The sequence below is a fragment of the Nicrophorus vespilloides genome, unplaced genomic scaffold (assembly GCF_001412225.1).
Source record: "Nicrophorus vespilloides isolate i.1.1-1 unplaced genomic scaffold, Nicve_v1.0, whole genome shotgun sequence".
NCBI classification, from domain to species: Eukaryota; Metazoa; Arthropoda; class Insecta; order Coleoptera; family Silphidae; genus Nicrophorus; species Nicrophorus vespilloides.
Genome location: NW_017099231.1, coordinates 25,543 through 51,829, shown reverse-complemented (window position 1 = coordinate 51,829; position 26,287 = coordinate 25,543). Strand labels below are relative to the sequence as shown.

The window sequence follows — 26,287 nt, the reverse complement described above, 5'->3', positions numbered from 1 at the left end:
TAACGTTCGATTCTTCAGGTAAATCAGGTTTATTTGATAATAATTTATGATGAGCAATTAGCGGTATAGAATTTTTGTCGGTCAGTTTCTGATCGATTTCACTGACATTTATTGATGGCGAAATGTCACCGTAGTCGTCCAAGTCCATAAATTCCGATAGCAAGCTTTGCTGTTTGCTGGAGAGAATGGAACGTACCGATTTATTTAAAGTATCGGTAGAATCTGAAGGTTTTGGATACACGGATTTTGCTCTGGTCGATCTTCTATTCGGCCTCTGTGAGAACGTCTGCGGTTTTAGAGCATTATCTGTGTTTTTGGTTAGTAATGCCTTCGATGATACTAGCTTCATTGATTTCGACCTCGTCCTTGATTTGGACCGTTTCCTCTTCGAAGATTTAGATCTCGATCGCATTTTGTGCTTGGATTTATGTTTACCTTTGTGCTTTGTAGTTTTATGATGTTCTGGTGACTTTGATGAACCGGGTACGCTATGAATGCTGTCGAAGGTAGACGAGTTGAAATTAAGTGCTCTTTTATGCCGCATTATAGTACTTAAATCTCTTTCAGGTTCATCCGTGCGATACGATTGCAGTAGCTTAGCCATTCTCTTCTTCTTCTTTTTATCGCTAATTTCGTTTGTATTGTGTTTCGGTGGATTCATTACACTCTTGCGATGTTTAGAAGATACCGATTTCCGTTTGACGTTGTTCTCCAAAAATGTAGTAGATTTTGATTGGTTGGATCTGCTGCTCTCTGAAGATTTTGATCTTGTATCAAACGTTTTCTTGTTCGAGACCACGCTCCTACGTGACTTGACACTTTGTCGACTCTGTGCTAAAATGCGCTTCTTTTTCAATGAAGTATTCGAGAGTTGGTTGAAGATGTCATCAATGTAAGCTGAACGACGTTTTTCATCGTTATTCCTATTACGATCCTTATTCAACTGTTCGAAGTAACCGATGGAATTGACTGAAACCCCTCTGCTGCTATTGCGCGTAGACATTCTAATTGCATTTTTGTTATCCGATTTACCATTATCCACATTCTGCAGAAGATGAACTGGTAACTCTCGATCATCCAAATCGCTCGCGTTTAACAACGTATCCATGCTTATAGTTGAACCCTCAAATTTATTTGTAGATATTCGATAGTTTGACATGAAACTATTAGTTTTTTCTTTAAGATCTTTCTTCCCCTTCTTCTTGAATAACTTAAACATTTTGACTTTGAATTTGCTGATTACCGTACGCGAAAATGTCTAATGTGAAGTTTACGAAATAATGCGAATGTTTGATAACGTGATTTGGCAAACGTGGATACGGTTTGAAAATGAATAATGAAAAAACAACAGCGGTGATTTGATTGACGGATGTTTGTTTGGGAAGCCTTTCCCAGCACTAGTTGGGATAATGGTAGTAGACGTGGTGAATATTTCATCTCTCACCCTCGGGAAAACTCATTACGAGGGGGTGCTGTTGCTGTCATGGCCTAACTGCCGCGATTCCCACATCGCGCCACTCTCGTGATTGGCTCACATCTCCAAATACGATGGCGTATTTCCAATGCCTTAATGATTTCTTAAACCATTCACAACAAATAGAATTCAATGAGTTATCTTACCTTCTGTGTAAACATTTCATTTTCTATTCACCATAAATTTAAAAAATAAAAAGTTACATAATCTCAAATAGTAACATAATAAGAAAAAGTCTTTCTCTCTTATATAATATCATAATATTTTGTTATTTCAACATATTCTTCTTAACAATATGTATAATAATGGTAGAAATACTTAAATTTTTTTTTTTCTATTTATATTTAATTTGATTTTTCATTTGATAAACAAACATTATTTATTTAGGTGGCAAAATATAGCACATACAATTAATTTTCAACTTTTAACCTCAACAATACTTCCTTTTTTGTTCATGATTTTTACATTCACTAGAAAATGTCCACTTCATTTGTTTTGTTTTTTCAATATATGTTTCATTTCTACTTCATTTAATTAAAAAATCCAACAATTTTCTCATCAACAATTTCAAAAAACCTTAAAGAAATTTGAAATATGTGTTATTGATGTGTTATTTCTTTTTACTAATGGTGAAAGTTTGTAATTCTTTAGTGAAAAGACTTTGATTTTTTATAAGTCAATTTAAGCCCTAATATTTAAAAACTTATTATCACAAAAACACACTTTTAAAGGGATTATAAAAAATATAATATATTTAATATAATAAATAATATTGGTCAAAATAATAAAAAATATAAACTTACCTTCATTAATCGAATATTAAAGATTTATGAGATTGATTCTAATTTCATATTGTAGATTTGATCACTTTACAATGAAACCTACCTTCAAAATATAAAGTTTATAATATGCATCTCATTACTTGCATATCGCATTCTACTTTTCATTTAACATTCCATTTATTTAATTTGTTTCTTTAGTTCTTGTGATCTCCATTATCGTTCGGCCAAATATATAAACGGCATAATAAGTATGCCGTGTCGTGTCGTGTCGTGTCGCGAGGAGTGAATTAAATTGAAATAAGTGAGCCGCAGGATTCCAATTATACGGAGTTAGTTTAATTAATAAAGCATGACGCCCCACGGGGGATTTTGCATGACACCGGGAATTACTAATTATCACTTTGTTCAGCAGCTACGGGAGTATGATGTAAAAGAACCCAGTTGTAACTGACGGCGCACGGGTCCCATTTATACTTCATTTACGTACGTTACATAATCCACGTGCACGAACTCTCGCTATTTCTCTCTCTGTGTGTGTATGTATATTTTCGCCTTATTTCGCTCCCTTCGTCTGATCTTCCCGTCGCGTTCCTCGCACCGGAACCACCCTCCAAACTCTAATTAAATTTAATAACTTTCGTTTCGCGCCACACGGATTTTCCCTCCAATTACTTGTTAGGTCACATTGCCAATAAACACATTTTCTTTTTTTTTCTTTCTTTACATATAATACATTTATTAAAGTTTTATTATACAAAATCGTAAATATTATACAAAGTTTCTTTGCTTTTATAACAATATACAAAGTGGTAGCTTTAGGATGCGAGTCTAAAAATACATCCTCTTCCCTAAGGTTACGGTCGGAAAGGTCACAATAATGGATGTCTGTGGTTGTGGTTTGCCCTTTGCTGAATACATCTGAAACAATAATAAAAAAAAATAAATACTTGTATGTAATACATCAAATAATTTAATATTAAATATAAGTTTATAATTAAGTTTTTAAGCTGTAAGACTTTGGTTGCTAGTCATTTGGTTCAAGTTGGGACCAATAAAAATTAGTATATAATGAAATACAATTAATTTCAATAAATTATATTATAAATAATTTTGTAAAGAAAATGGATTATTTTGCAGAAATACTTAAGTTATATAAATGTTGTCAAATAAATTCCGGACTGTTAGAAAGCGTACTAATCAAGAAACTTAGTAAAATAGAATAATAATTTTGTTTACTAACTTATTAGAATTTATTTTTATTTTGCTCATTTAAAACTTAGTTTTTATAAAAAAATGTATATCCGGGTAATCTTGTTTTAAATGTTTCTTGATGTAAAAATCAATGTTTCATTTTTGGTTCAATATTATGGCTCGACGTTGAGAAATGTTTTCTAACAAGAAGTCATTAGGTGGATGGAACATATTGGATGGATTAAATTACATCGTGGGGCCGCAAATAGGTCTTCTCCGCGCTTCTTATCCATTCATCCTAGTGTCTCCCTAGAGAGAAAGAGAAAGATGGGGATCGAGTTTTACCATTATGAAAACAGCACCAAAATCATTCATAGATTAAAGAATAATTGCAAATCACCATTAATATTTTAATCCATGATTCATCGTTTATATACAAAATGATAACTTATGTATATGTTTCATCGTAAAATAGTGTTTTTAATATAATTCAATTAAACTAATAATTTATTGTTATGAAAATGCGATATTTAATGAAACTAGATTAAGATTATGGTAGAATTTTGTTCTATTGAACTGTATTAATAATTTAATATTTTTATTATAAGAAACATGTTATTTATTTACAAATTTTGATTAGTTACAATCAAATTATTTTTGCATTATACTGTAAAAAATACAAAATTTTAAAAGAAAATAAGGAAAAATTATCGTTTAGTATTAATATTTTCATTAAATTGAACAAATATTATAATGTTTCGAATAAACAACAGTATATTATTTATTTACATACTTTTAATATATTAAATTAAACTTTTTTTTCTGAAAAGTTAATATGATAAATACTAAACTTTTCCTTCCTTCTTATAATGTAATATGCAGTTTTTAATTCTTATGGTATTTTATCTATATTTCATTTGTGCAAAAAAATGCATAATGGTGTGATTTTTTAATTATTTCTTTTTGTTAAAATAAGTAAGGTAATTATTGTGCAATTAATTAAAGTATTTGTAGTATATATTTTATTAAAATTAATACATTTTTATCAATGATCTATTGAAAGCAACCTTTCTGCCCTACTATTATTAGTAGTAAAGGAAAATTTAGTATATACATAATTATAAATACATATACGAAATTATTCTAATTCTCAAAACTTTGACTATAGATACATATGTCCAACCCAAATAACACAAAGAACTTATTCAAAATATTTTATTAACTTATAGTTAATGAGACACTTTTTATTGTATACCAAAATTCAAAACATAGAAAGATCAAAGAAGTTATAGTTTTTCTTTATTTCACATATGAAACTATAATAAAAGCTGTTGCGATTTAAAAGCATTGCGTAATGCTATGGTATTTCAATAAACAAAAACCATAATGTATGATCAAGAATTAGTAAGATGATATACGATAACTTTACGGAACGCTGTCTCATGTTACACGTGTTAACGTTGCGGAAGAAATCTGCGCATAAAAGCACTTAAGCAAATTACCGCCGGCGACTCTAAGCGTGGACAGACGACGAACCCGGCTTGTTCTGTCCTTTATTTATTTTTTATTCCATCCGCGCTCTGTAATTTAAACGCCGCTCGTCCTTTTTCATTCTTGATTAATGCGGGTAATAATTTAATCTAGAGGGATGTTTTTTGTCTTGCGTTGATCGAGGGACAATTTTTAGGCCAATTCCTAAGTTCCCCTAAGTCTTCCCTATGTATATGATGTACATTTATAAATATAGATATTTTTTCGTCCATTCCACTCTTAAGGTAATCGGATATGCGGCAAATTATCGGCGTGCGGCAGAAATGGCGGCGGCCGCAATACATTTTTCATGCGCGCACCCACACGCACACACACTCATATATATATAAATTTCCCCTGTTTTTTTTGTTCGGTTGATCCCTAATTCGGTTTCCACCCCTGGCAGCGGGGGCGGTGAGGAGCGGAGGAGAGTGAGAGGGAGCGTGGCCCACCTACTCTACCCACTTATTGCTATTCCATCTATGACTGCGGAGAGGGCCTCTCTCTTTCTCTTCCTCACCCTCTCTCTCTCTCACACACATACACACTCACACAATCATCCACCCTCTCTTTCTCTCATTCCCTCGGTCGCTCCTTACATCGAAAGCTGATCGATATATACCGAGGTATATTCCTCCCTGCAGCAGCCGCCACCCCCCTTCGCCCTTTTCGCAGGCTTACATATAAATTCTAAAACGAGATCCGTAGTAGACCTGAGCCACCCCACATCGAATTCGTGGCGTTCTGCGACCCCGTCTCTCCGCCCACCCCCTCGCTCCTCAGCCCGAACACCTCACCCTCCCCACGCAGATCCCGGTCGCGGGTTTTTGCGAGGCTCCCTTCTCTCCTTCGCCCTTCCCGCCGCCGCCGTCTCTCCGACCGCCCCCTTATTCCGACGTCGACATGTACGAAATATCATTTCGGCTAATCCGATTCTCCGAGCCGCCCTTCTTGCCGAATCGAACAGCGATCGGAACGCCAAAAAGTTATAATCCCAATCATTTTTACCAAAATGATCCTTCATTCTCTCCCACAACACGCACTTCAATTAAACACTGATAAACTACTACTGTAAAAAATTACATTTTTAATGATTTAATTTATTTTTGAACGGAAAAACCTGTGCTCAATAGTTAAACAAAGTTAATATTTTTTATTTTACCATGATTATATAATTACAATTAAATTTTGATATATTTTCAAATATGATAGTCTCAATAAATATTATTGTTAATTTTATTAAAATATTGAAAATTTCACTTAAAAGGAAAGTTTTAATTTACGTTTATTTCATCCAAGATGTGAAAGTTATTCACATTCTTATATTTTTTCATAATTATTTGAAAATCTACACAACATTCATTTTAATTGATTTACTAAATAAAAACTACGATGATCACTAAATATTCTATATATTCCATGTCTTCTGTACCATTGATTTGTAATAAAAGTTAAATATTTTAACAATGCTGTACGAGAAATTGGAGGTTTTTATTATCCGAACTATAAGAAAAAAAGAGTTGCCTGTATAAAAATAAAAACCAATTATTCATGTATAAAAAATATTTTGTTGATTATTTTGCATTTTTAAATTGCTGAATTAAAATTGCCTTTAAAATGTTCATATCAGACAATAAGTATTTATCCTTTATGTTAAAGTAATAATTATTATAGTACACCTATCCCCGATTTACACGGTACCTGTGAAAAACGAAACGAAATTGTAACTTTTTGAATGTAAAACCGTGTAAAAGCAAAAACGTGTAAATAAAGTACCGTGTAAAACGAGGGTTCGGTAACTAACCCTCTATTCCACTATTCTACATATAATTTTTGCATTGATTTTTTACATACTTTTAAAATGAATACTAAAAAAATTACAAACTTAAATATTTAGAACATAGAATGTCATTATTTTGTTTGATTTACTTATTACGTAATCAATTTAAAATCTTATAAGGTTATATATAAAACTGTATACATCTATAGAATATTTATGTTTTTTTAACAAATTAATAAATAACAACTTACTAAATCTGTTGAACGATTAAAGAAAAAAAAAACTACTTAAATAAACTGAATATGTATTTTTGACCTACAAACATTTAAAGATTAAATAGGTTTATCAAAATTTCATTTTTCGAACAATTATTCGATACTATAAAATATTATGTAACAATTATTTCTTGAAGGCTTTTATATGTAGTAATTTTTCTTAATATCTGTATACATTCATATATTTTTTTAATTAATTTATTATTTTAATTAAGTGATATATTTTCTAAATTGAGATGGATTGAAATAAATATTAACATGTGTAATAGTGCTAATGACATAAAATATTACTAGTTTATGAATATTTTATAATAACGTCCTTACAAAAAGAAGTCGTAATCCCTAGTAAAATCTGTATATAGCACTATATAATTGGCAGTAGTTTACTATTGAAATATATGGGTAATTTGCTTATTGCAGGTGTTGTCCATTTGATAATTCACTTGATTTGTACTTTTCATCATCATGTAAAGTGCATCAAGATATATAGAAAACATTGATTGTGAATACCTAATGGACGTTCTAATAAATCGAACAACAAATGCAAATTGAGGCTTCAGTCAAGAAGTTAATGTTGCAATACGGCAAAATGGATTTGTTCATGTTCCATCGGCATTATTCAAGATGCCAAACAGGCATTTCACGTATGCAGAAACAGAAATGTGAGTGTTTATTGAAATTATTCGTTAAAGTGTGCATATGCCAAATACGGACTGTCTCTCCTGGAAGCCCCATCCATATACGTAAAGTCGGAGAAGCATGCAAGCAAGCAACAACCAACGAGCATTTGAAACGCTAATACAGTAATCGTTTTGATTTATAAATTATTAATTTCGACGTTTTTACAGGATCCCCGGAGCATTAAAGCTCGTGCCATAAATATGACCGAGGCATGAATTCTCGCGCGTTTCGAAATCGCAGAATCGTTTAATCTTTGCATGCGGAATGCTTTATTCGCGTCCTTATTTATTGGGAAATTGTAAATTGCCACTCAATTTCCAATAAATTATTGGAAAAAGATACGCTAATTATGGAATACTGCATATACAGAGTGTTCTTGAGCTCATTTTCTTCCAATAAACTATCCATTTTAATAACACATAGAATTAAGACCGTGAGATTAATGATTATAATAATAAATAATAGTTTTTTTTTGTTAGATATTATCTAAATAAAAATCTATAGTAATAAATATGTCTTTAGAGAAAAACAAATTGAGTAATAAGAAATAAAATAATTTATATTTCTGTTAAGTAATTTCTATTAAAACTATCAAAGTTTGTTAATTATTACCAAACAAATATTACTATTTAGTTTGTTTAATTTTGTCCTTTAATAATAAATTATTCTATTACATTAATACAATAACTGATATTATGTTACAAATTAAGTTTTTCATTTGGAAAATGAATATTTATTGCGTTGTGTGCAGAAGGCTATACATAATCGCGTTGAGAATTGGATTTCTTGATTAAATATATAATTTAAATTAATCATGCAATTGAATGCACGATCCCAGTAACTTATGAGCATTTGCTATTATGTAACTGATACATGTCAATATATTTATTACATATACGAACTTGAATTCAATACAATTTATTGCGTTGCAATGATTGACATGATTTGATTGACGCATGCTAAAAAACTAACTGCTAGACGTTACAAATAAGAATTTATTCATTACCACATAAATAACATAAATATATTAATAACAAAAATAATGTTCTACCTTGTCGAAGATTGTAAAATTCTAGTTTCCTTAATAAAATTAAAAGAAAATTCATAAATATTTTTAACATATAACAATTTATTTTCTTTAATTCATTTTGTTATTTCTGAAGTTTTTATCCAAACTTATTTAGATGTTGTTTTTGGAGATGTTTTGATACATTTCAGGGAAATCCATTTTTTTTCGCTCCTATTTTAGTTAATGATATGTCTGCTTTATAGAGAAGATACGAAATTTGACTTGGTTTATTCTTCTTTGTGTTTAAGATAACATTTCATATGTGTTATATATGATCTTGAAATTTGGTTAACATTAAGTTTAAGATTAATATTCAATTTGTAATCTAATTTCTTGTCAATCACAAATATATTTTTCAAATCTTTTGTATTGTAATAATTTTTCTTTTTTTCTCTTTCAATGTTAAGAATATTACACGTTTCTTAAATTGAATGAATTTAGCAATATGTTTCAGTATCGTTGAGAAAAAAATATTAATGAATTTAATAAATAATTATTTTCATTGATATGTAAAAATATAAATAAATTATCCAAAAAAAATAAATGAATGTAATAATTTCAAAATCAAATTGTATTTAATAATGGAATATTGTATAAGTTTATGTACATTTTATATTTATATATTTTAATAATAAAAACTTTACCAATTATAAAAGTGATGATATTTACATTGTGGGGATTTTTGAATTGTAAAATATATTTTATTTTCAGATATATATTTGCATTAATGAATAGGGTGGCAAATGATGTTCCTGGAATGAGGAAAGAGAAAGAATGAATGAAAAAAACTCACAACATTGTATGAAAAGAGGAACAAAGTTTGTGTCTCTGGGGTTGATTTAATTATTCAAAAAATAATTAAGGCCTCGCGTTTGTCAGTCGGGGCTTTTATATGGTGCAGGGAAGTATTTTCTTTTGGATGTGGGATCATTAATTAGAATAGCCCCGAGCTACCGACAACTGCGGCTCGGGTCGCATTGAATGTACTCTATAATTAATAATACACTCCTGAATTACAGGACTTGTATGCCTCCTTCATTATAAATAGAGAGAAACACAGGGTTTTTTCTTCACCGTGTTTTTCCTGTTTCTCTTTCTGCTTCATCCGCTCGCTCACCACTGTTCGTACTGCACATACATATCCATTATCCTTTCGAAACGATGGTACAAGTGCGTTCGGGCTAATGCCCTATCCCAATCATAATCAAATTCCAATTAAAATTGTGATCAAATGAAGTCACTTCAACTGGAAGAAAAGAAAGTGAAGAAGAATGGGGAAGGTAGGACGAGAAACGTTGGAACCGGATGAAAAGAGTAAGAGGTGCTCCCCGCTATTTGAACGTGTAACGTCAACTACAGAAGTCAAGCAATCATCTCTACAATATATAAAAATCAACCGAATATGCTGAAAAGTTTAAATGAGGTTCGGATTCTTCGCTTCTTGCGACACATTAATGTGCAGCAGGTACGAACGCCAGTTGAGGGTTGAAGAGCGCGGGGGTGACGCAATCCCTCGCGCAGATTCCGTTAGTCAGAGCAAGAGAATGTGTAGATTTGTGCGTACGATGGAAAGAGAGAGGCGGTTTGAGATGGCGGTGAACGAGGGGGCGGCGGAGCGACGCCCGCTCACTCTCTCTCTTCCCCTCCGGGAACCACCCTTAGCTTCGGCTCCCCCAGAAGTCTAATATTTAATTGGACTTCAAACCACGCTGCTCAGATTTTTTCCCCCCGTTTAGTGAGATGAGAATCGGGAATTATTAAATCTCATCGTTATGATTATTATTTCTTAGTTTACCCAATCTGCGTTCCCATTTGGTAATGATTTGTATGTAATTTTGTTAAAGGAAGGAATTAATAGAATGATTTCATCTAAATGAAGATAAAATACTTTGAAAAACAAACAGTTTCAGGATAATAAATACAGAGATTTACAGGTAGATAAAATGTAGAAGAAGTCAATTAGAAACTAGTTAATTGTAATAAATATTTATATATACTTGTGCTTATATGATGATATAAAATTATATACTAATAGATCATTAGTTATTTCTTCTTAATTAGATTATTTTAAATTACTTATTATGAAAAAATGAAGGATTAATCAAATAGATTGTAAAATTTATTATACAAAGGCCATACACAAATATTCTGGGATTAAATAATATTTATCTAGATTAAATTTTGTAAAAAGTACGTACACGTAATCCGTTTCTCTAATAACACGGACATCTATAACACGGTTTATAACCCTACTTTTTGTATTGTCTTTGAGTCTCATATAACACGGTTCCACATAACACGGCATTTTCTAGAAACTTATATACCGTGTTATAAGAGTACTGTCTTAACTTAAGTCTAAAAAAACTTTCTGATGTTTTTAGAGAGATTTTTATCCAATATAAACTAAATAAATCAGAAAATTCAAGAAAGAAAATATAAATTTAAAATTAAATAACTGGCTATAATACTGTGGTCAACGGCCCTTTAGATATGTCCTTTTTTTATTATTTATTTAAGAAGTTTTCCTGCCCAAAAAGTTTATTTTTTTATGTAATTAATTATATAAAGACCTTTGTACAATTTCTATACTAAAATTACGTAAATAATATTTCTCTTTATTTTGAGATGATTGAAGATATTTCTTTTATTTGTATTTTATATAAGGCTAAAGATATTGTAAGTCAAGAATGCCCATTGACAAATTGCTGATTAAATAAATTGGAAATATAATAATGTGAGAGATTGGTGAAGGGAAAAATGAGAGAGAAAAAAAGAGAAGGTAAAGTGCTGAGTGCGAGCAGATGGAAGAAGGTAAGCAAGACTCGTTTCTAAAAGAGTCGAGTGAAGTATACATAAAACATATCCAATTTGATGATTGTCCAATTAGGTCCGACAATCAAAGCGAAATAACAGCCGTGCCGTGCCGTTCGTTATATTTGCGTAAAAGTTTGATGTTAAAATAAATTTCCGTATTGACATTTCTTCTTTGGGACGAAACGTCTCTCCAGAGGGGGTGGTAAAATATAAAGAGAGAGAGACGAAGAGAGAGATTTGAAGTAGGAATGAGGGAGACGGAGAATTTGGGGACGCGCGCGACTCTCGTGGGGAGTGCGAGGGTTGGGCACGCCATCACAATTAGAACTTTCGCTGTGAATTCAGCCAGAAGAGATTAACGATGTGTGTGCCTTTTTTTTCATTCGTACATTTTTGTGTGCTGTTTGTCTTTTTTTTTGTTCTATTTATATTTATTTGAATCCAGTTTACTGTTCCATCACGATTCGGTCCTCGTGTCTCGTCCAGCGACTAACAAAATCAACATCCCTGTGCCGACGCCAAAATGCAATAAACAAACAGCAGTAGTTCGCAGCGCAAATATTTGCATTCTGTTTTCAATGCGTTTTTATTGTGACCATACAAATTCCCCCCTTTTATTATTAAAACGTTGTAGCCCGAATTTGTTTGATTTTTTGTTCGTACGCTTTGAAACAATACATTTTCAAAGTACATATCTACTTAATTAACAATATTGATTTCTATAAAATAAAGTAAAAAAAGAAATATATATTTTTAAATTTAAATAAAAATTATTTTCACAATTCGATAGTTTTATTTTCTACCAATGCACAAGGTTTATTCTCCTCTAGAAAAAAAAATAGATACATTAATATTTTGTTTATTCATCAACAGTTACAAAAGTTTTTTTGTTAATAGTTATATATAAATATTCTTACTTTAGCTTAATGTTACGTAAGATAGTAAATTACATAAATAAAGATAGAAAAAATATCCTTCCAATTTATTTAACAAATCGGTGGTAATCGAAATCCCGACGTACAAAATCCTGACTATATATAATATTATGGTTGTCGGGATTTCGATTGACAGGATTTTGGTTGTCGGAAATCTTTAAAAATCAACATGTACTTTCATGATTATAATCATAAATAATACAATTATAGTTACCTAATCATTGAAAAAACATATTTTTTTTAATAAATTGCACATAAAATACTGATAAATTTTAATTACATTATTATAAAAATAAATATTTTATTTTGTATTTGTCATTAACTTATTTTTTCGACAATATTTCTTTAGTTAAATTCATGTATTTCTAAAAAAAATATAATTATCATCTCTATAATCACTGATTTCTATAATTGCAATATAAATATATTTTGTATCTAATTAGATCTCAATACAATTTTCTTAACCTTTATTCATTTTTGAGAAAGATACATTTTTCTGAAATAGAAACTTTCAAAAGTTTGAAATTATTAACATACATTTTTTTAATATTTATCAGCTAATTAGGAGATTACTGCAATTAATTAATAATTTAAACAAAAACAATACAAAATCAGGAACTTAATTATAAAAATAAATAACCGTTATTAATTTAATTAATATTAAAAAATTCAATAGTTTTTGCTTAATTTTATTTAAAGCATACAAATTGTTAATATAGAGAATATTCTTAATTCTACAAATACAAAATATAAAACTTTATTATTACTAATATAACCCTATGTTTTGTTAGATTACAACATCACTTCTTCCACATGATTATTAGGCATCACTTTAAACAACCTATTATTAAATAAATCTACATTTAACCATCGTACATTAAATTGGAACACACACGTTGAGCTAATTCAATATGTTTGAGAAATTCACTTGAATAATTCATATTTGCTTGCATGTCCATCAAACTTATAATTGAACATAAAATTATTACTTTTTTCTTTGAAGTATAATAATATTAAACACAGTTTATATTTTTCTAATTATATTATGGCAGTAGTTTTTTTTAATAATCAAATTATATAATTTAATTAACAAATAATAAAAAGAAATATATAACTTTGATAAGTTTGATTTATGTAACTAAAATGTTTAGTCTGAATACGTAACTGTATATTATAAAATATGAAAAAAAAAATAATAAAAATATGTTTATAATATATTTAAATATAAAATGTTTGAAAATGTGTCCAACAAAAGTTTCCTTTCTGTTTTAACGAGTTTCTAAATATAAATTTCCATAATGGCATGAATTAATGTTTTGTATATTATGATATATCCGTTTAGGTTGCGGTGACGAGGGTGCGTGTCGTAAAACGTGGGGAAAGATGGTGGTTTTGAAACAGTGCTTCCAGCGAATTCTAAACACATTCAATTAGAAATGTGCACCGGGTATAAAAAGATATAGCGCGTATAATTGCGTGAATTACGGTCCGATGGGAGAAGTACGAGGTATTGTGTGATGCTAAAGCGCAACGAGGCCTTTAATTAATTTGGAAAGAAAGAAAGATGATGATGGTGATGATGATGATGATCAGGCGGAGGCAAGGAACGTATAAGATACGTAGATAGGAGTAGGATGAAATAAAGAATGAAAGAAAGTCGGAGAGGAAAAAGATTGCCATAATAAATAGTTAATGAAATAGCGGCGCAATAAAAAGTAATAACACGAAAGACTTAATGAGGCAAGTCGTTTGCGTGTTCTGCTAATTGCTGTCATTTGCACCAATAAAATATACTTAAGCAATGAGTTTGAAATTAATTCTGAAGCAATTTCGATGATTGTTTCTCTTTTCATCTTTTTTCTGTTTCATTTAATTTCGAACGTTTTTAGTTGTAGTCATTCATCTTTTTATTAATGAGATATTATATTTATTGTGACACACAATATTCAACATTATTTATAAATATTTATAACACATATGTTTGTCATCCAATTAAATATTTATTAATGATATATAATTGGTATTTATTAAAAGATTTTTTTGCAATAACAAGAAAATTGATGATGCACCTGGAAAATACCAGCAATACTACGCATAATGTGGCTTCAAACAGTGCGGATTCATTATACTATGGTTTGAAAATTTAATACATTCTAAAAAATTAATATACAAAATAATTTATTATAAATAAATTATCGTTTTTTGTCCTATACACAGTCAACTCTCTTTTTGTGTTGTTTATTGTTATGGAAACTTTACACCTCAATTAGTCCGGTTTCAACAATCTGTATTTAATTTTGAATAACAGAGAGAAAAATAATAGAATTTAGAAACATTCAAAACAATTGTAATATCCTTGTTAAAGAAATGCATAATTTAGAATAAAATTTATTATTAGATATTGAATAATTGAAAAAATGTACTTAGAAATGGTGAATTAAAATCTAGCTTTACTCAAGCATAACAACAGATATGTTTTCATTTAGGTTTAACTATAATTTTATAAGTGTTTATATCGATAAAAAATATGTTCTGGAATGTTATATGTTATAGTAAATACAAGTGAATATATGTTTTTATTCGTACATTTGTAAAACTTTTCTACAATTTATCGTTATTTTTTTAAATTGTTCTTATTGTTGATTTAAATCCTTTTTCGTTGTATTATATGTATAATATTTAATTCATATTTAGTACTAAATCCAATAATCTAATACAGTTGGTTTTAATTAATTTTATGTATATATTCTATATTAATAATAATATTTATTTCAATAATTATACAAATTCCAGTAGAAAACGCTGAAAGAAATTACATATGCTCCATGGTTCCACATAAATGATGACATCCATAAGCAAGCCAACATAACTTTCGTCAAGGAAGATATAGCTAAGGTCAGCACAAGATACCACCACCGGCTAGAGAACCACCTAAACCAACTGGCTAAGCATATAGCAAATTGTGAGTCCATATGTTTAGTCATTATGTATGTAATGTGGGGTTGCTAGGTCATCTCTTCATTACGTTCATTTAATAGTCCTTTTTTTTCCTTAATAATAATAATAATTATTATTATTATTGAAGCAGAACAAAATAAAAACTCTTATATTTTCTCTTATTAATTCATTTGCAAAGCTTGCTATTTATGGTAGAAGATAGATTGCTTTATTAATAAATTTAAAAAATAATAATAATTATACAAATAAGTGCATAGACAAAACAGAGAAATATAATGATAATTATAATTAAATAATTAATTTGTAGTATATAATTATACATGAATATATAGTTAATTTCACGGTCCTTTGCAGCCAATCAATTTATTTTTATTTTCTTATTATGTTATTTTGTTGAATTTGTAGTATGGTGATTTGTTGCAATAAATGTTATTATTTTTATTTTCACAATTCAACTTAAACATTTTTTTAATACCATTGTTAGAATTGGCTTATCATTAATGCATATTTTTCTATACATATGACAGTAGTGAATATTTGGCGGGAAGTGTTAACTTTTTTTATTATGTCATAGTCATTTGTTTTTTTATTTGGTAAACTTTCCAATGGAAGTTTTTACCATTATATTTTTCTGTAATTTATTGGTTGGCTGCTGTCTTGTAGGTTAACTTCAGTATATTAATACTCTGCGATTAAACTATTCGCTTTGTGAATTTTAGCATTCGGCTATACACAATATTTATAAATGTAAATAAAGTGCGAAAAATATTATAAACATAAAATATGTATTCAGTGTGGACGCAGTAATATTTCAATAAATTTAATTAATTTAAATCCTCGGAAAGAAATTGCGAATACGAATAAAGTGTAAAAAAATGATACTTCTATTATATCCCATATTTTGTACGGCCATTTGTAGTAGGTGGCATGGAGGACGCCGGGCGTCGCGAAGCACACACATGTACACAACTTTTTTTTCCAATGCACGCAAGCGCGAAACCTCCCTTACGTAACCGGGGCGACGGTGACGCGGGGGAGGCAGCCGGAATGGAAGAGAGAGAGTGAAAAAAAAAACAAAGCACAAATGTAGGGGGGTTGCAAGTACCACCCCACACATGTATGTGCATGCGACCCCGGTGTCCTTTATCCCATTTAATACATCACTAGCATATGTCCACAGCAAAAAAAATGGCCGCACATGGATGGATTATATATACACACATGCATACGTGTATTTTTATATACATATATAAAAAAAAAACAGCGATATAGATTACGCAACACACGTATACAAATATAGAGTGCGTCGAGGGGTAGGGTGAAAAGAGCGGAGCTTACGTAACGAAGCGCGCCTACGAGAGGACGCAATATGTGAAGGAAAAAATTGTATCCGTTAATCCGGAGGCTTCAAATTGAAATTAATACAGTGGAAGATAAACAGCCGTACGGATTTTCTCATATATATATTTTTCATCTCTCTTTGCTTCTCGTATTATTATTTTATTTTTTTCGTTGAAGGCGGCGGTTTTTTCGGGGAGCTTAATCTGATTATATGAAATATTTGCTAAGTAATTTGGCATTAGCGAGAATTTCATGAAGATTATAATTTTTCAACATAATTTATTCGCATAAGTAAATACGTAGAGTACAACGAAAGCATCGAGCACGTGGATTTCGTCATAATTTACCTGGAATTTGATTATCTTGTTGGAATTAGTTGTTTCGTAATATAAATATATAAAACAATTTTTATTACAAAAACATTGAAGTCTCATATCTTCTTTTACAAATGATTTTTTTTTAAATTCTGTATAATCAAGGAAGAAAAATAATATTAACATATTTTTTTACCAACATTGTGATTAAATTTTATACAATTAATATAATGTAGGAATGTATTTTTTTTTAATTGAAATTTGCGAAGATTTCTTAAATTTTATAATAGACAAATAAATCTTACATTGAACATATAATTTGTTAAGGATCTAAATAGGAAATGAATACAAAATTCTATAAAAAATATAAATATTAATATTCAATTTTTTTCTAGGTAATGTGTAATAACACATCAACTTGATTTATTAAAAAAATCTGATAGAATGTTTACCAATAATTAAAAAAAAATAATGTTCGCTATTGTTAACATAATAAATACTTGAAAATTTAGTTGACACCTATAGATCCTATAGCCTGTATGATATAGTAGCAAAATTCTAACAATGCAAGAATGTGGTAAACGATGTCTGAAAATTATAGATTAGTGAATGAATTGTGTATGTTTGAAGTGGGGTAGTTTGCCACGCGTAAGCATTATATAATAACAAGGTATTGTGTCTTTTAGTTGGGTTTCCTTTTAATCCTTATACCTGCCTCGAATTGGGGGAATCTTTACGAAAGATGTTATTACAGTTGTGGTTTTGTAATGCTACACTTCATAAACATACAAACCTCAAAGATATGTGAATTGTACAAATTACAAATGTGTAAATATTATAGTTAATAGTTTCAATTATAATTGCTGTAACAATTAAAGTGTTTTAATGTAAAAATAATAGTAATTAATACAATATGAAAAAAGAAAAATTTTGAAATTTTGTAATTGTTAATTTTAGAAAATAATTACAGTTATTTTTTTCTTGAAACATATAAATAAATTAATAAAATTCAAATATAAAAATATGTGTAAAGAAATTAATTTTTATTTAAAAAAAAATTAGAAAGTCTTATATTTGATGATAATGTACTTTCCAGTATCTTTTTAATTCACATGTATTTGACACGTGAATTGTAATGTTTTTTTTTTCAAATCTATAAGAATATGTCAAAATTAGAAATATTTTCTAAATAATTTGTAACTATTTTCTAAGCAACTGAAATTATATTTTTTATGCTGTATTAAAACTAATGCGTTGTTAAATCTCTTTTTTCGGTGAGAATAAAATGTGTAAAAATTTAAATTCTCGAATGTAATACTGGCAGTGGATTAATGGTCGTCTGTGCGTAGGAATCACCGATGGAATTTATTATCATTACACTTCCTCCCGTAATTTATATGCAGGAAAAACACAATCGCGAATATTTATAGACGGTCTGGCGATAAATCCGATAACCGAGTGATATTTATTAAATATTAAATATTATCCCGTAGACGCGGACGTTAAAGATGCATTTCGCGTGGCTAAGGTACAAGAATATAAGGCGTAATTACGATATGTCGATTTATTCCATTTATCTCGGCCGCCGGCAACGGCAATGCGTTATGTAATTCCGGTTAGTGAAGCACACGCGGCATACGAGGGCACTCGCCTCCTCGCCTCGCCTCCTCGTCTCTCCGAGCTCGGGGCGAGACGATATTGCGAAACCGTTTGGATGTAATAAATTTATCAACATTTATCGGGTTGTATCTGCGATCGGCGACTGTGCACCCACCCCTCTGGGGATCAACTTAGCTCCGATACGTAACAGCGGGTGTTCTTTCTGAATGTGAGTTTTTTTGTCTGAACTATTTCCCACAAATTACAGACAACTTTCATAATGGCGTATGATTTTTTTTGAAGATCATAGATCTAGTCCTCTTTTGGGGCTAGAAATTCTTAAACCCAACAAATTTTTAGACAACTGAATTAAACAACTATGTCAACTGAATCAACATGGCCTCAAGATTTCTGCGATAGTTTCTCTTTCCTGGACATTTCCTAGAAAATTATAACCACTTGGCATGTTCAAAAGGTGAGACAATGCATGTCCCACCGCCCCTCAAAGAGTTATGATTAATTTGGGGTTTATCTAATGCATTATTGTTTGGGGACAAATTTTATACTTTATAAAAAATATATATTTAAAAATAAAGTTTGTTATCTTATATAGATTTAAAAATTTACCATACTTTCTATAGTTCTTCAATGAAATATTGTTAATCTTATACAAGAATAAATTTTAAGAAGTAGAGGGCCGATGATTGCCCATTTGTATTTCTATAGATTATTATTATTTTTAAATACATTCTATAATTATTTACAAATAATTTCTATCCTCATTGATATTTTTCAAGTAACTCTTAGATCGTCGCTACAATGTTAGATCATTGAATAAGTTAAAATATAATTTGATAATGTGATATTTTTTTAAATTTGTACTAAGCTTTTGGTGGATTTTCATTCTCTTGAGGAATTAGCAGATCCCAGAGGCACAAGGTGTGATATCTATATAAAGAATAGATTGATTTGTTAAACTAATCCAATATTTATATGCACATTAAATAAGAAATACAATTATGATTTATTCAATATATAATCCAAGTCCCGTTGACAACTTAAGTAACTGAAGGTGAATAAGTAACACGTTTCAAGCATTGAAAATATCATAATTTAAAGACTTATTATGTTAGGTGCGGGTATATAAATGAGGTTTAATCTAATTATATAATATGTACAACATATGCATATTATAATCACAACAATTTACTATATATTTAATAATATTAGAATCTATTTCTTGAAAACTTTAATTAATTTTCATTTTCTATGAAAAAATGTATTGATATTATAACTTGTTATTCCAAAATAATGTTTATGTTTTATTTCATCAAAACTAATAAACTTTTTAGCTAGATCACCCATTTTAGTTATATTTATAATACTGGTGTTACTTAACTTTCAATCAAATTCATTATTATTTTTATTTGATTTTTGACAATTTTTCATATGTATCAATATTTATATATATTGTTGTTAGTGTATTTTATAAGTGTAAAAAAAATGGAACTTTAGATTTTTACTAATTTTAGATTAAGACAGTTATCAAATGCAGTAAAGTATATATAGAATTATACTATAGAATTTTTAAAAACTTGGAATTCTTGAGCGTTAAAAATGATTTATACTTGTTTTAGAATGAAATGAATTTCAATTGAAATGGATAAGTGTTGAGGAGGTTCTGAAGGATGGGAGGTTTGAAACGGTCACTAACGATGTCCCTTCTGGTGAGATGTAATTATGCATTATTAAAACGCACTCAGTCTGTCTAATATAATTGTAGAATGTGGAAGGTAATTTGTATGTATTCTTTTTTTTTTAAGAATAATTGAACTTCTGCACATTTCGTAATACAAAAACTATTATAATGCAGTTAACACCTGCAAGTGATATAAACTAGGTGTACTTTCTTATACTGAAGAAATTATATATTAACAAACATAATTTATCTGTGTATTTGATTGATTATATAAATTTAAATGTAACAAGAACAACATATTTCAGAATGCAAAAATCTATAACATAACAAAAGGTCATTAGAAAAAAAAACTAATCTTTAAATTCTATAGAACAACGACCGGTCAATCCTAAAACACTAGTTAAATGAAACCAAAAAGTTCATTTCAATAGATCAGTTAGATCGCGATCACTGCTATAAATTATATTTAAAAAAAATCTTCTCATTCTTTTTGTATACTTAATAAACAGACAGGTATTTTATACAACAATGTGGTTATTGTAGTGTGTCTATACTGATTTTTTTTAAATGAATTAACATTTGTAAAATTGCATTTGCAATTATTTGATGTAGACATAATTAAAAAATAATTATATTGCAGGTGTGAAATAATGATATGAAATGGTTCTATCTTCTTCTAGCTTTTAAAATTATATTTTTTCAGGACTAAAAAGATCGGAATAAATCTCGAATTTCGATAATTAAAATTCGGTAAAGATATACCAGACATTGCATTTTCTTCCTATTAGGATCATCGTGATCATATCCATCGACATGACTACCATTATGTGCCTCCTGCCGCATTGTTTCTTATTATGATGTTCTTGGAACTCTCTCAATCTCTTCCGGTAGAATAATAACGTGATATTGGATATTTCCGAGGCGCTCAAAAGCGAGGCATCCTCGATGGTTGTTATTTATTTTTTAATTATTTATTTATTTGGTACGCTTCACGGACGACCCGGTATGTTTTCGGGGACCCGTGTATATGTGCTGGGATATTGCGTTTTCGTTATATATTTATTCCTTCTTTTCTTCTCGCAGTCGTCTCGTTCCTACGAAGAGGATCGACGAAGGGGAGCACCCCCAATTTCTCCGTCTGCCTTTAATAATATCCCTCAAACTCGTCCTTCTACTATTCCATCATCTCGTGCACACGCACAGAGATGTGTCCTTCTCCTCCTTTTCCTTTTTGGGCTGATGAAAAATAATAATCTTTTCCGAATCCGCGCGCGCGTCATCTGACGGTTCGCATCATCTCCGACGTTTTGTTATTATTACGATCCACGTCATGTGAACCTGAACCGACAACGAAGAATAATATAATATTACGTATTTACGTCTTTATTAAAGCGGCCTCGGGATTATTATTATATCATGGTTTCGCCATATCATTTTTTCTGGATGCGTCTCACTCTGTTACCATTTTTTTTCGTCCTCCTCGTTTCATACTCCCTCTCAGAACCTCCCCCAGCAAAAAGCTTGCGGTCTTAAGCGTGGGATATATTATGCTCGTGACGGGATGAAAAATGGTCGCAAGTTAGACGCCCGTCCTCCGCCTGATGGCCGTTAATCAGGATTGATGGGACGTCTTTTCTTCTTTCCTCTCCTTCTTCTTATTCTTCATCATCATCCTTAGTACGTACTTTTTTTCTTCTCTCTCTCTCGATCCATTTCTCTTGCTCATGCACAGAAACACGCGTCGTCCCTCTTTAAATTAATATCGGTTTTATGTAAATCGATAGTTTTCTGGTCTTGTATAACGATTGCTAATTAGACGTCGCTGCTTCGTGTCCCTAATCATCGAGGACATTCCGCAATTAATTGGACGTATTTAGATTTCGCTTCAATGCGCGCCGCCACATTCTAATTATTTTCGCTTTATTTTCCAGTTTGCTAATTGATTACTAAATGCATGCATGCAGGCATTTCGTTCATTACGCAATTCATTGCTGATAATGCAAAACCAGACGGAAACACCGTTTGTTCTCAACTAAATACCACATTAATTTATTTTAAACTATTTTAACTAATGATACTCGAATCAATAATCAGATTAATTAATTTAATTTTGACCTGCTTTCATTTCCATTAAAGTATTTTTTTTTCAAATTATTAATTCAACAATTAATTCAAATCAAATTCAAAATCTAAAATTTAATTTGTATTAAGATTTTGAATTACTTCACCTTGATTTAACATTTCCAACAATTTGTCAAATCTATCATATTTTTATACATTATTATTTCAAAAAATGTACAAAAAAATATTGGTATTTTCAAGCTGCTAAAACTATTTTACTTATTTTAGAATGAACACTTGTCAAATATTGAAAATCAATTCGAAATTACTATTTTAAAGTATATGCAGACTTTACATAGAATATTTAAAAACGTGGAATTCTTGAGCATTTAAAACCATTTATACTTGTTTTAAAATCAAAATTTAAATCAAATTAAAAATTTAAACACTAATAAGAATAATTACTTTGTTTTGATCTGTTATCATTTTTTTGTCTTTATTATGTTTACTTTTCACATTTAGGTTGTTTCTTACAAGTTTATACAATCAAAAATTATTATTTATTTAAGAACTTAGCATTATCAATAATTAAAATGTTCATTTTTCTTGCAATATTTTATATTGATTATATAATCAATTCGTATTTATTCGTATATATAAAAAATGCACAAAAATTATGTTTTTCTTTTACTTAATAGTATTTTATTTAAATGATTTGCAAAATAAATTATGTAAAAGTTTCCAAAATTATTAAAAAACAATCATTTTCAGGAAAAAAAATAAAAATATTTAAGTTTATATATATTTGCCCATCTGTTAGATCAAGGTTTCACAAATTTTTCTTGCATGAGAACAATCATGAGTAAATCCTGGAATTTTTACTGAACACCTTATTTATTTTGTGGGGTAGGTAATAACCCAATCAATAGCGCAATCAATGAAATTTTAGAAAATGTGAAAAAAACATTCAATATTTATTTAGTAATTATATCATTCCAGTTTTTCACGGAGCTCCTATGTTTGGGAAAACCCTGTCCTAGATAATAATCCTTACAATAAATTTACTTAATGTTATTTTAACGTTACATCACTTTTTAGTATATAAATGTAATAAAACATATTATTTGGAAAGTAATAAAATTACACCTATAAGCAATGATTTATTATTGCTGTTACATATTGGACAGCGGTGGATCGTTATAAAATAATGTATACAAATAAAAAAAAGCAACAAAAACCGAAAAAAAAGTAACAACAAAAATTGTGTTTGTAAAGTTGCGGAATTGATTTATGAATGGGGAAAAGCGCGGCGTCCCCGGGGCCGAGCGAGGGTAATTTATTTGGCACGAGAGCCACTAATTAAACTTTGGGCCATGATTTAATGATTTTCCAATAATATTATGCAAAACGTAGCGGCCCGGGCCGGCCCATAAATAAAATTCGCGCATAATCCGGTATTATTCAAATAAATGATTAATACGCGAATTCAATTAAGAAATGCTCAGTTATCTCAGGTGCCGCCGTTCGTGCGGTTCGCACGATCCTCATCTTCTTCTTATTCATTTTATTTTCATTTCATTGCTCCTTGTTTTTCTCTAATTGTGTGTTTATCTTGCATTATTTCTTATGTTCACCATTTATATTAGGTGAAAATGCGAACATTCGTGTTTTGTACTAATGATATAATCTATATACTTCATGGAATTAATACATTTGCTGACATAAACATATAACTACATCATTTAGATCCATATATTTATAGCCAAGAAGATATTAAGAAACTTTTTTGTTTTGCATTTGGAAAACTCAGAAGTATCAGTTTATATAATTTGCAAATGAATCAAAGTATTAATAGAAGATTGAATACACAATTAAATATAAACGAAATGTTTTTGCATTATAATTAATATCACATTATTTTATGGTATATTTTAAACTATTATACTAAGGTACTTAATTGGACTCATTTGCAGTTTTTATTATATAACAATTTTAGTTGTACAACTTTTTCGAGTTATATAACCATAAATATATTCCAAACTGGTTTAATAAGGTCAAATTTTACATTATGTATTTAAATATATTATCTAATATATTTACTTATTATTATATAATAATTATATATTATTTAGTTGACTTTTTTATTAACGTCTACTTATAAAATTATGCGAAATGAACTTTAATTAGAAATTCATAAACTTGGTCTGACAAGTTTTTGATATCAATAAATATTTATTTAATGTTATATTCAATATAATGATGTATATAATTACTAACACGTATCTTACATAATGCATATTTATTAGATCATAACTCAATATATTAATAATATTAAATGTTTCTTTTTTATATTTTATAAACAATAATTATTGATTATATTAATAATTACAAATATTGAATTTAATTCAAAATTGACACGTGTCAAATTAACTAAATGATACAAAAAGACAAAAAAAAAATAAATTCGGAATGATTTTATTGCCTTATTTAAATAAAATTTCAGTGGTTTTAATAATTTGAAACAATAAAATAAGTTTATAGAAAATGTTGAATAAACGTCAACTTTCATAAACTAAGCTTACTTAGTTTCTGTTATTGCCGAAATACATAGATATTTTCATATGCACAATAAAATAAAGGTTTTATGTCTACTTTATAATGTAATTGAATAAATGAATTAGTTAGTAAATTTATAATGTTAATATTTAAAAAAATACAGTGATTTCATTAATTTGGAACAATAATACAAGTTAATAGAAAAATTATGTAAACGTCAATGTTCAAATGGTGTAGCTATTATACAAAATGTAACATTATGTAATTAAAAAAAGAAATTGGTTAAGTAAATTTGAGAAGATTTTAATGTTTAATTTAAAATTAATTAGAGTGATTTGAAGAATTTGGAACAATAAAACAATTTGATAAAATAATTATGTAAACGTTAATGTCTAAATTTAAATTCGGTGACATAACCACAAATAATTGTAACTTAATATAATTGAAGAAATTTGACAGACGGGTTGAGTAAATTTGGAATGATGTAGATGGCGTAGCTGGTTTGAACAAATATAAGTGTGTTAATGGTTCAGAATTGACATGTGAATATTGTAATTCTTTCATTTTCATTCTGGACTAGGCATCATGGTATAATCAAGGTCTTAATTAATCGTGTTGTGGTTTGGGGTAGAAAGGCGAGCAATTTCTGTTCGCAGGGTAGTTGAACGGAGTCGGTGGTGGCAGGTATCATCAATCACCTACCTAGGCGCTTATAATTAAAACATCGTTAGGTCCGCATCGATTTACATACAGGAAATCGCCGGTAGATAATCGATATGGGTTGGCGTTGTCCAGGTGGTGGACGATGACCAGAGTCCAGCTGATATCCTCACGTACGCACAACGAGAAGCACTCGCGCGAAGAACAACAGAAAACATTAACAACAACAATAAAAAAACAACAAAAGATATGACTGGAATAGGAACAGGAGGAGGTAGAAAACGCGACGCGTTCCGATCCGCGACACACACTGAACTAAAAACCCTTTTTTTCCCCGGCGGTCCCCCGTCATCATCTTCATCATCATCAGGTATTCACGTATAATGCTTCCTCTTTTTTTTATTTCGTCGTTGCTGTTTCGTTTTTGTTCTCCAGGACAACCGGTAGTAGTCCTAAATGTCGCTCTGGGCGCGCTTTACTTTTTCATCTGCATATGTATATCCCCATATCCTGTAGTGCAAGACATTGGGGCCCCCCATTTGCATACCATCGTCTAATATATGCGTGC

The 26,287-nt window shown here is 29.7% G+C and overlaps 1 protein-coding gene across 1 annotated transcript; it reads right to left on the bottom strand.

Moving 5' to 3' along the window:
• Positions 1–1,481: 1,481 nt before the first annotated feature.
• On the bottom strand, positions 1,482–26,016 carry LOC108564224. The gene is made up of 3 exons (XM_017923186.1): positions 25,811–26,016; positions 3,053–3,174; positions 1,482–1,577 (listed from the first exon to the last, which is right to left on the bottom strand). The coding sequence occupies exons 1-3, from the start codon at positions 25,935–25,937 to the stop codon at positions 1,482–1,484; spliced, it is 345 nt and encodes a 114-aa protein (XP_017778675.1). The 5' UTR covers positions 25,938–26,016.
• Between the last annotated feature and the right edge of the window lie 271 nt (positions 26,017–26,287).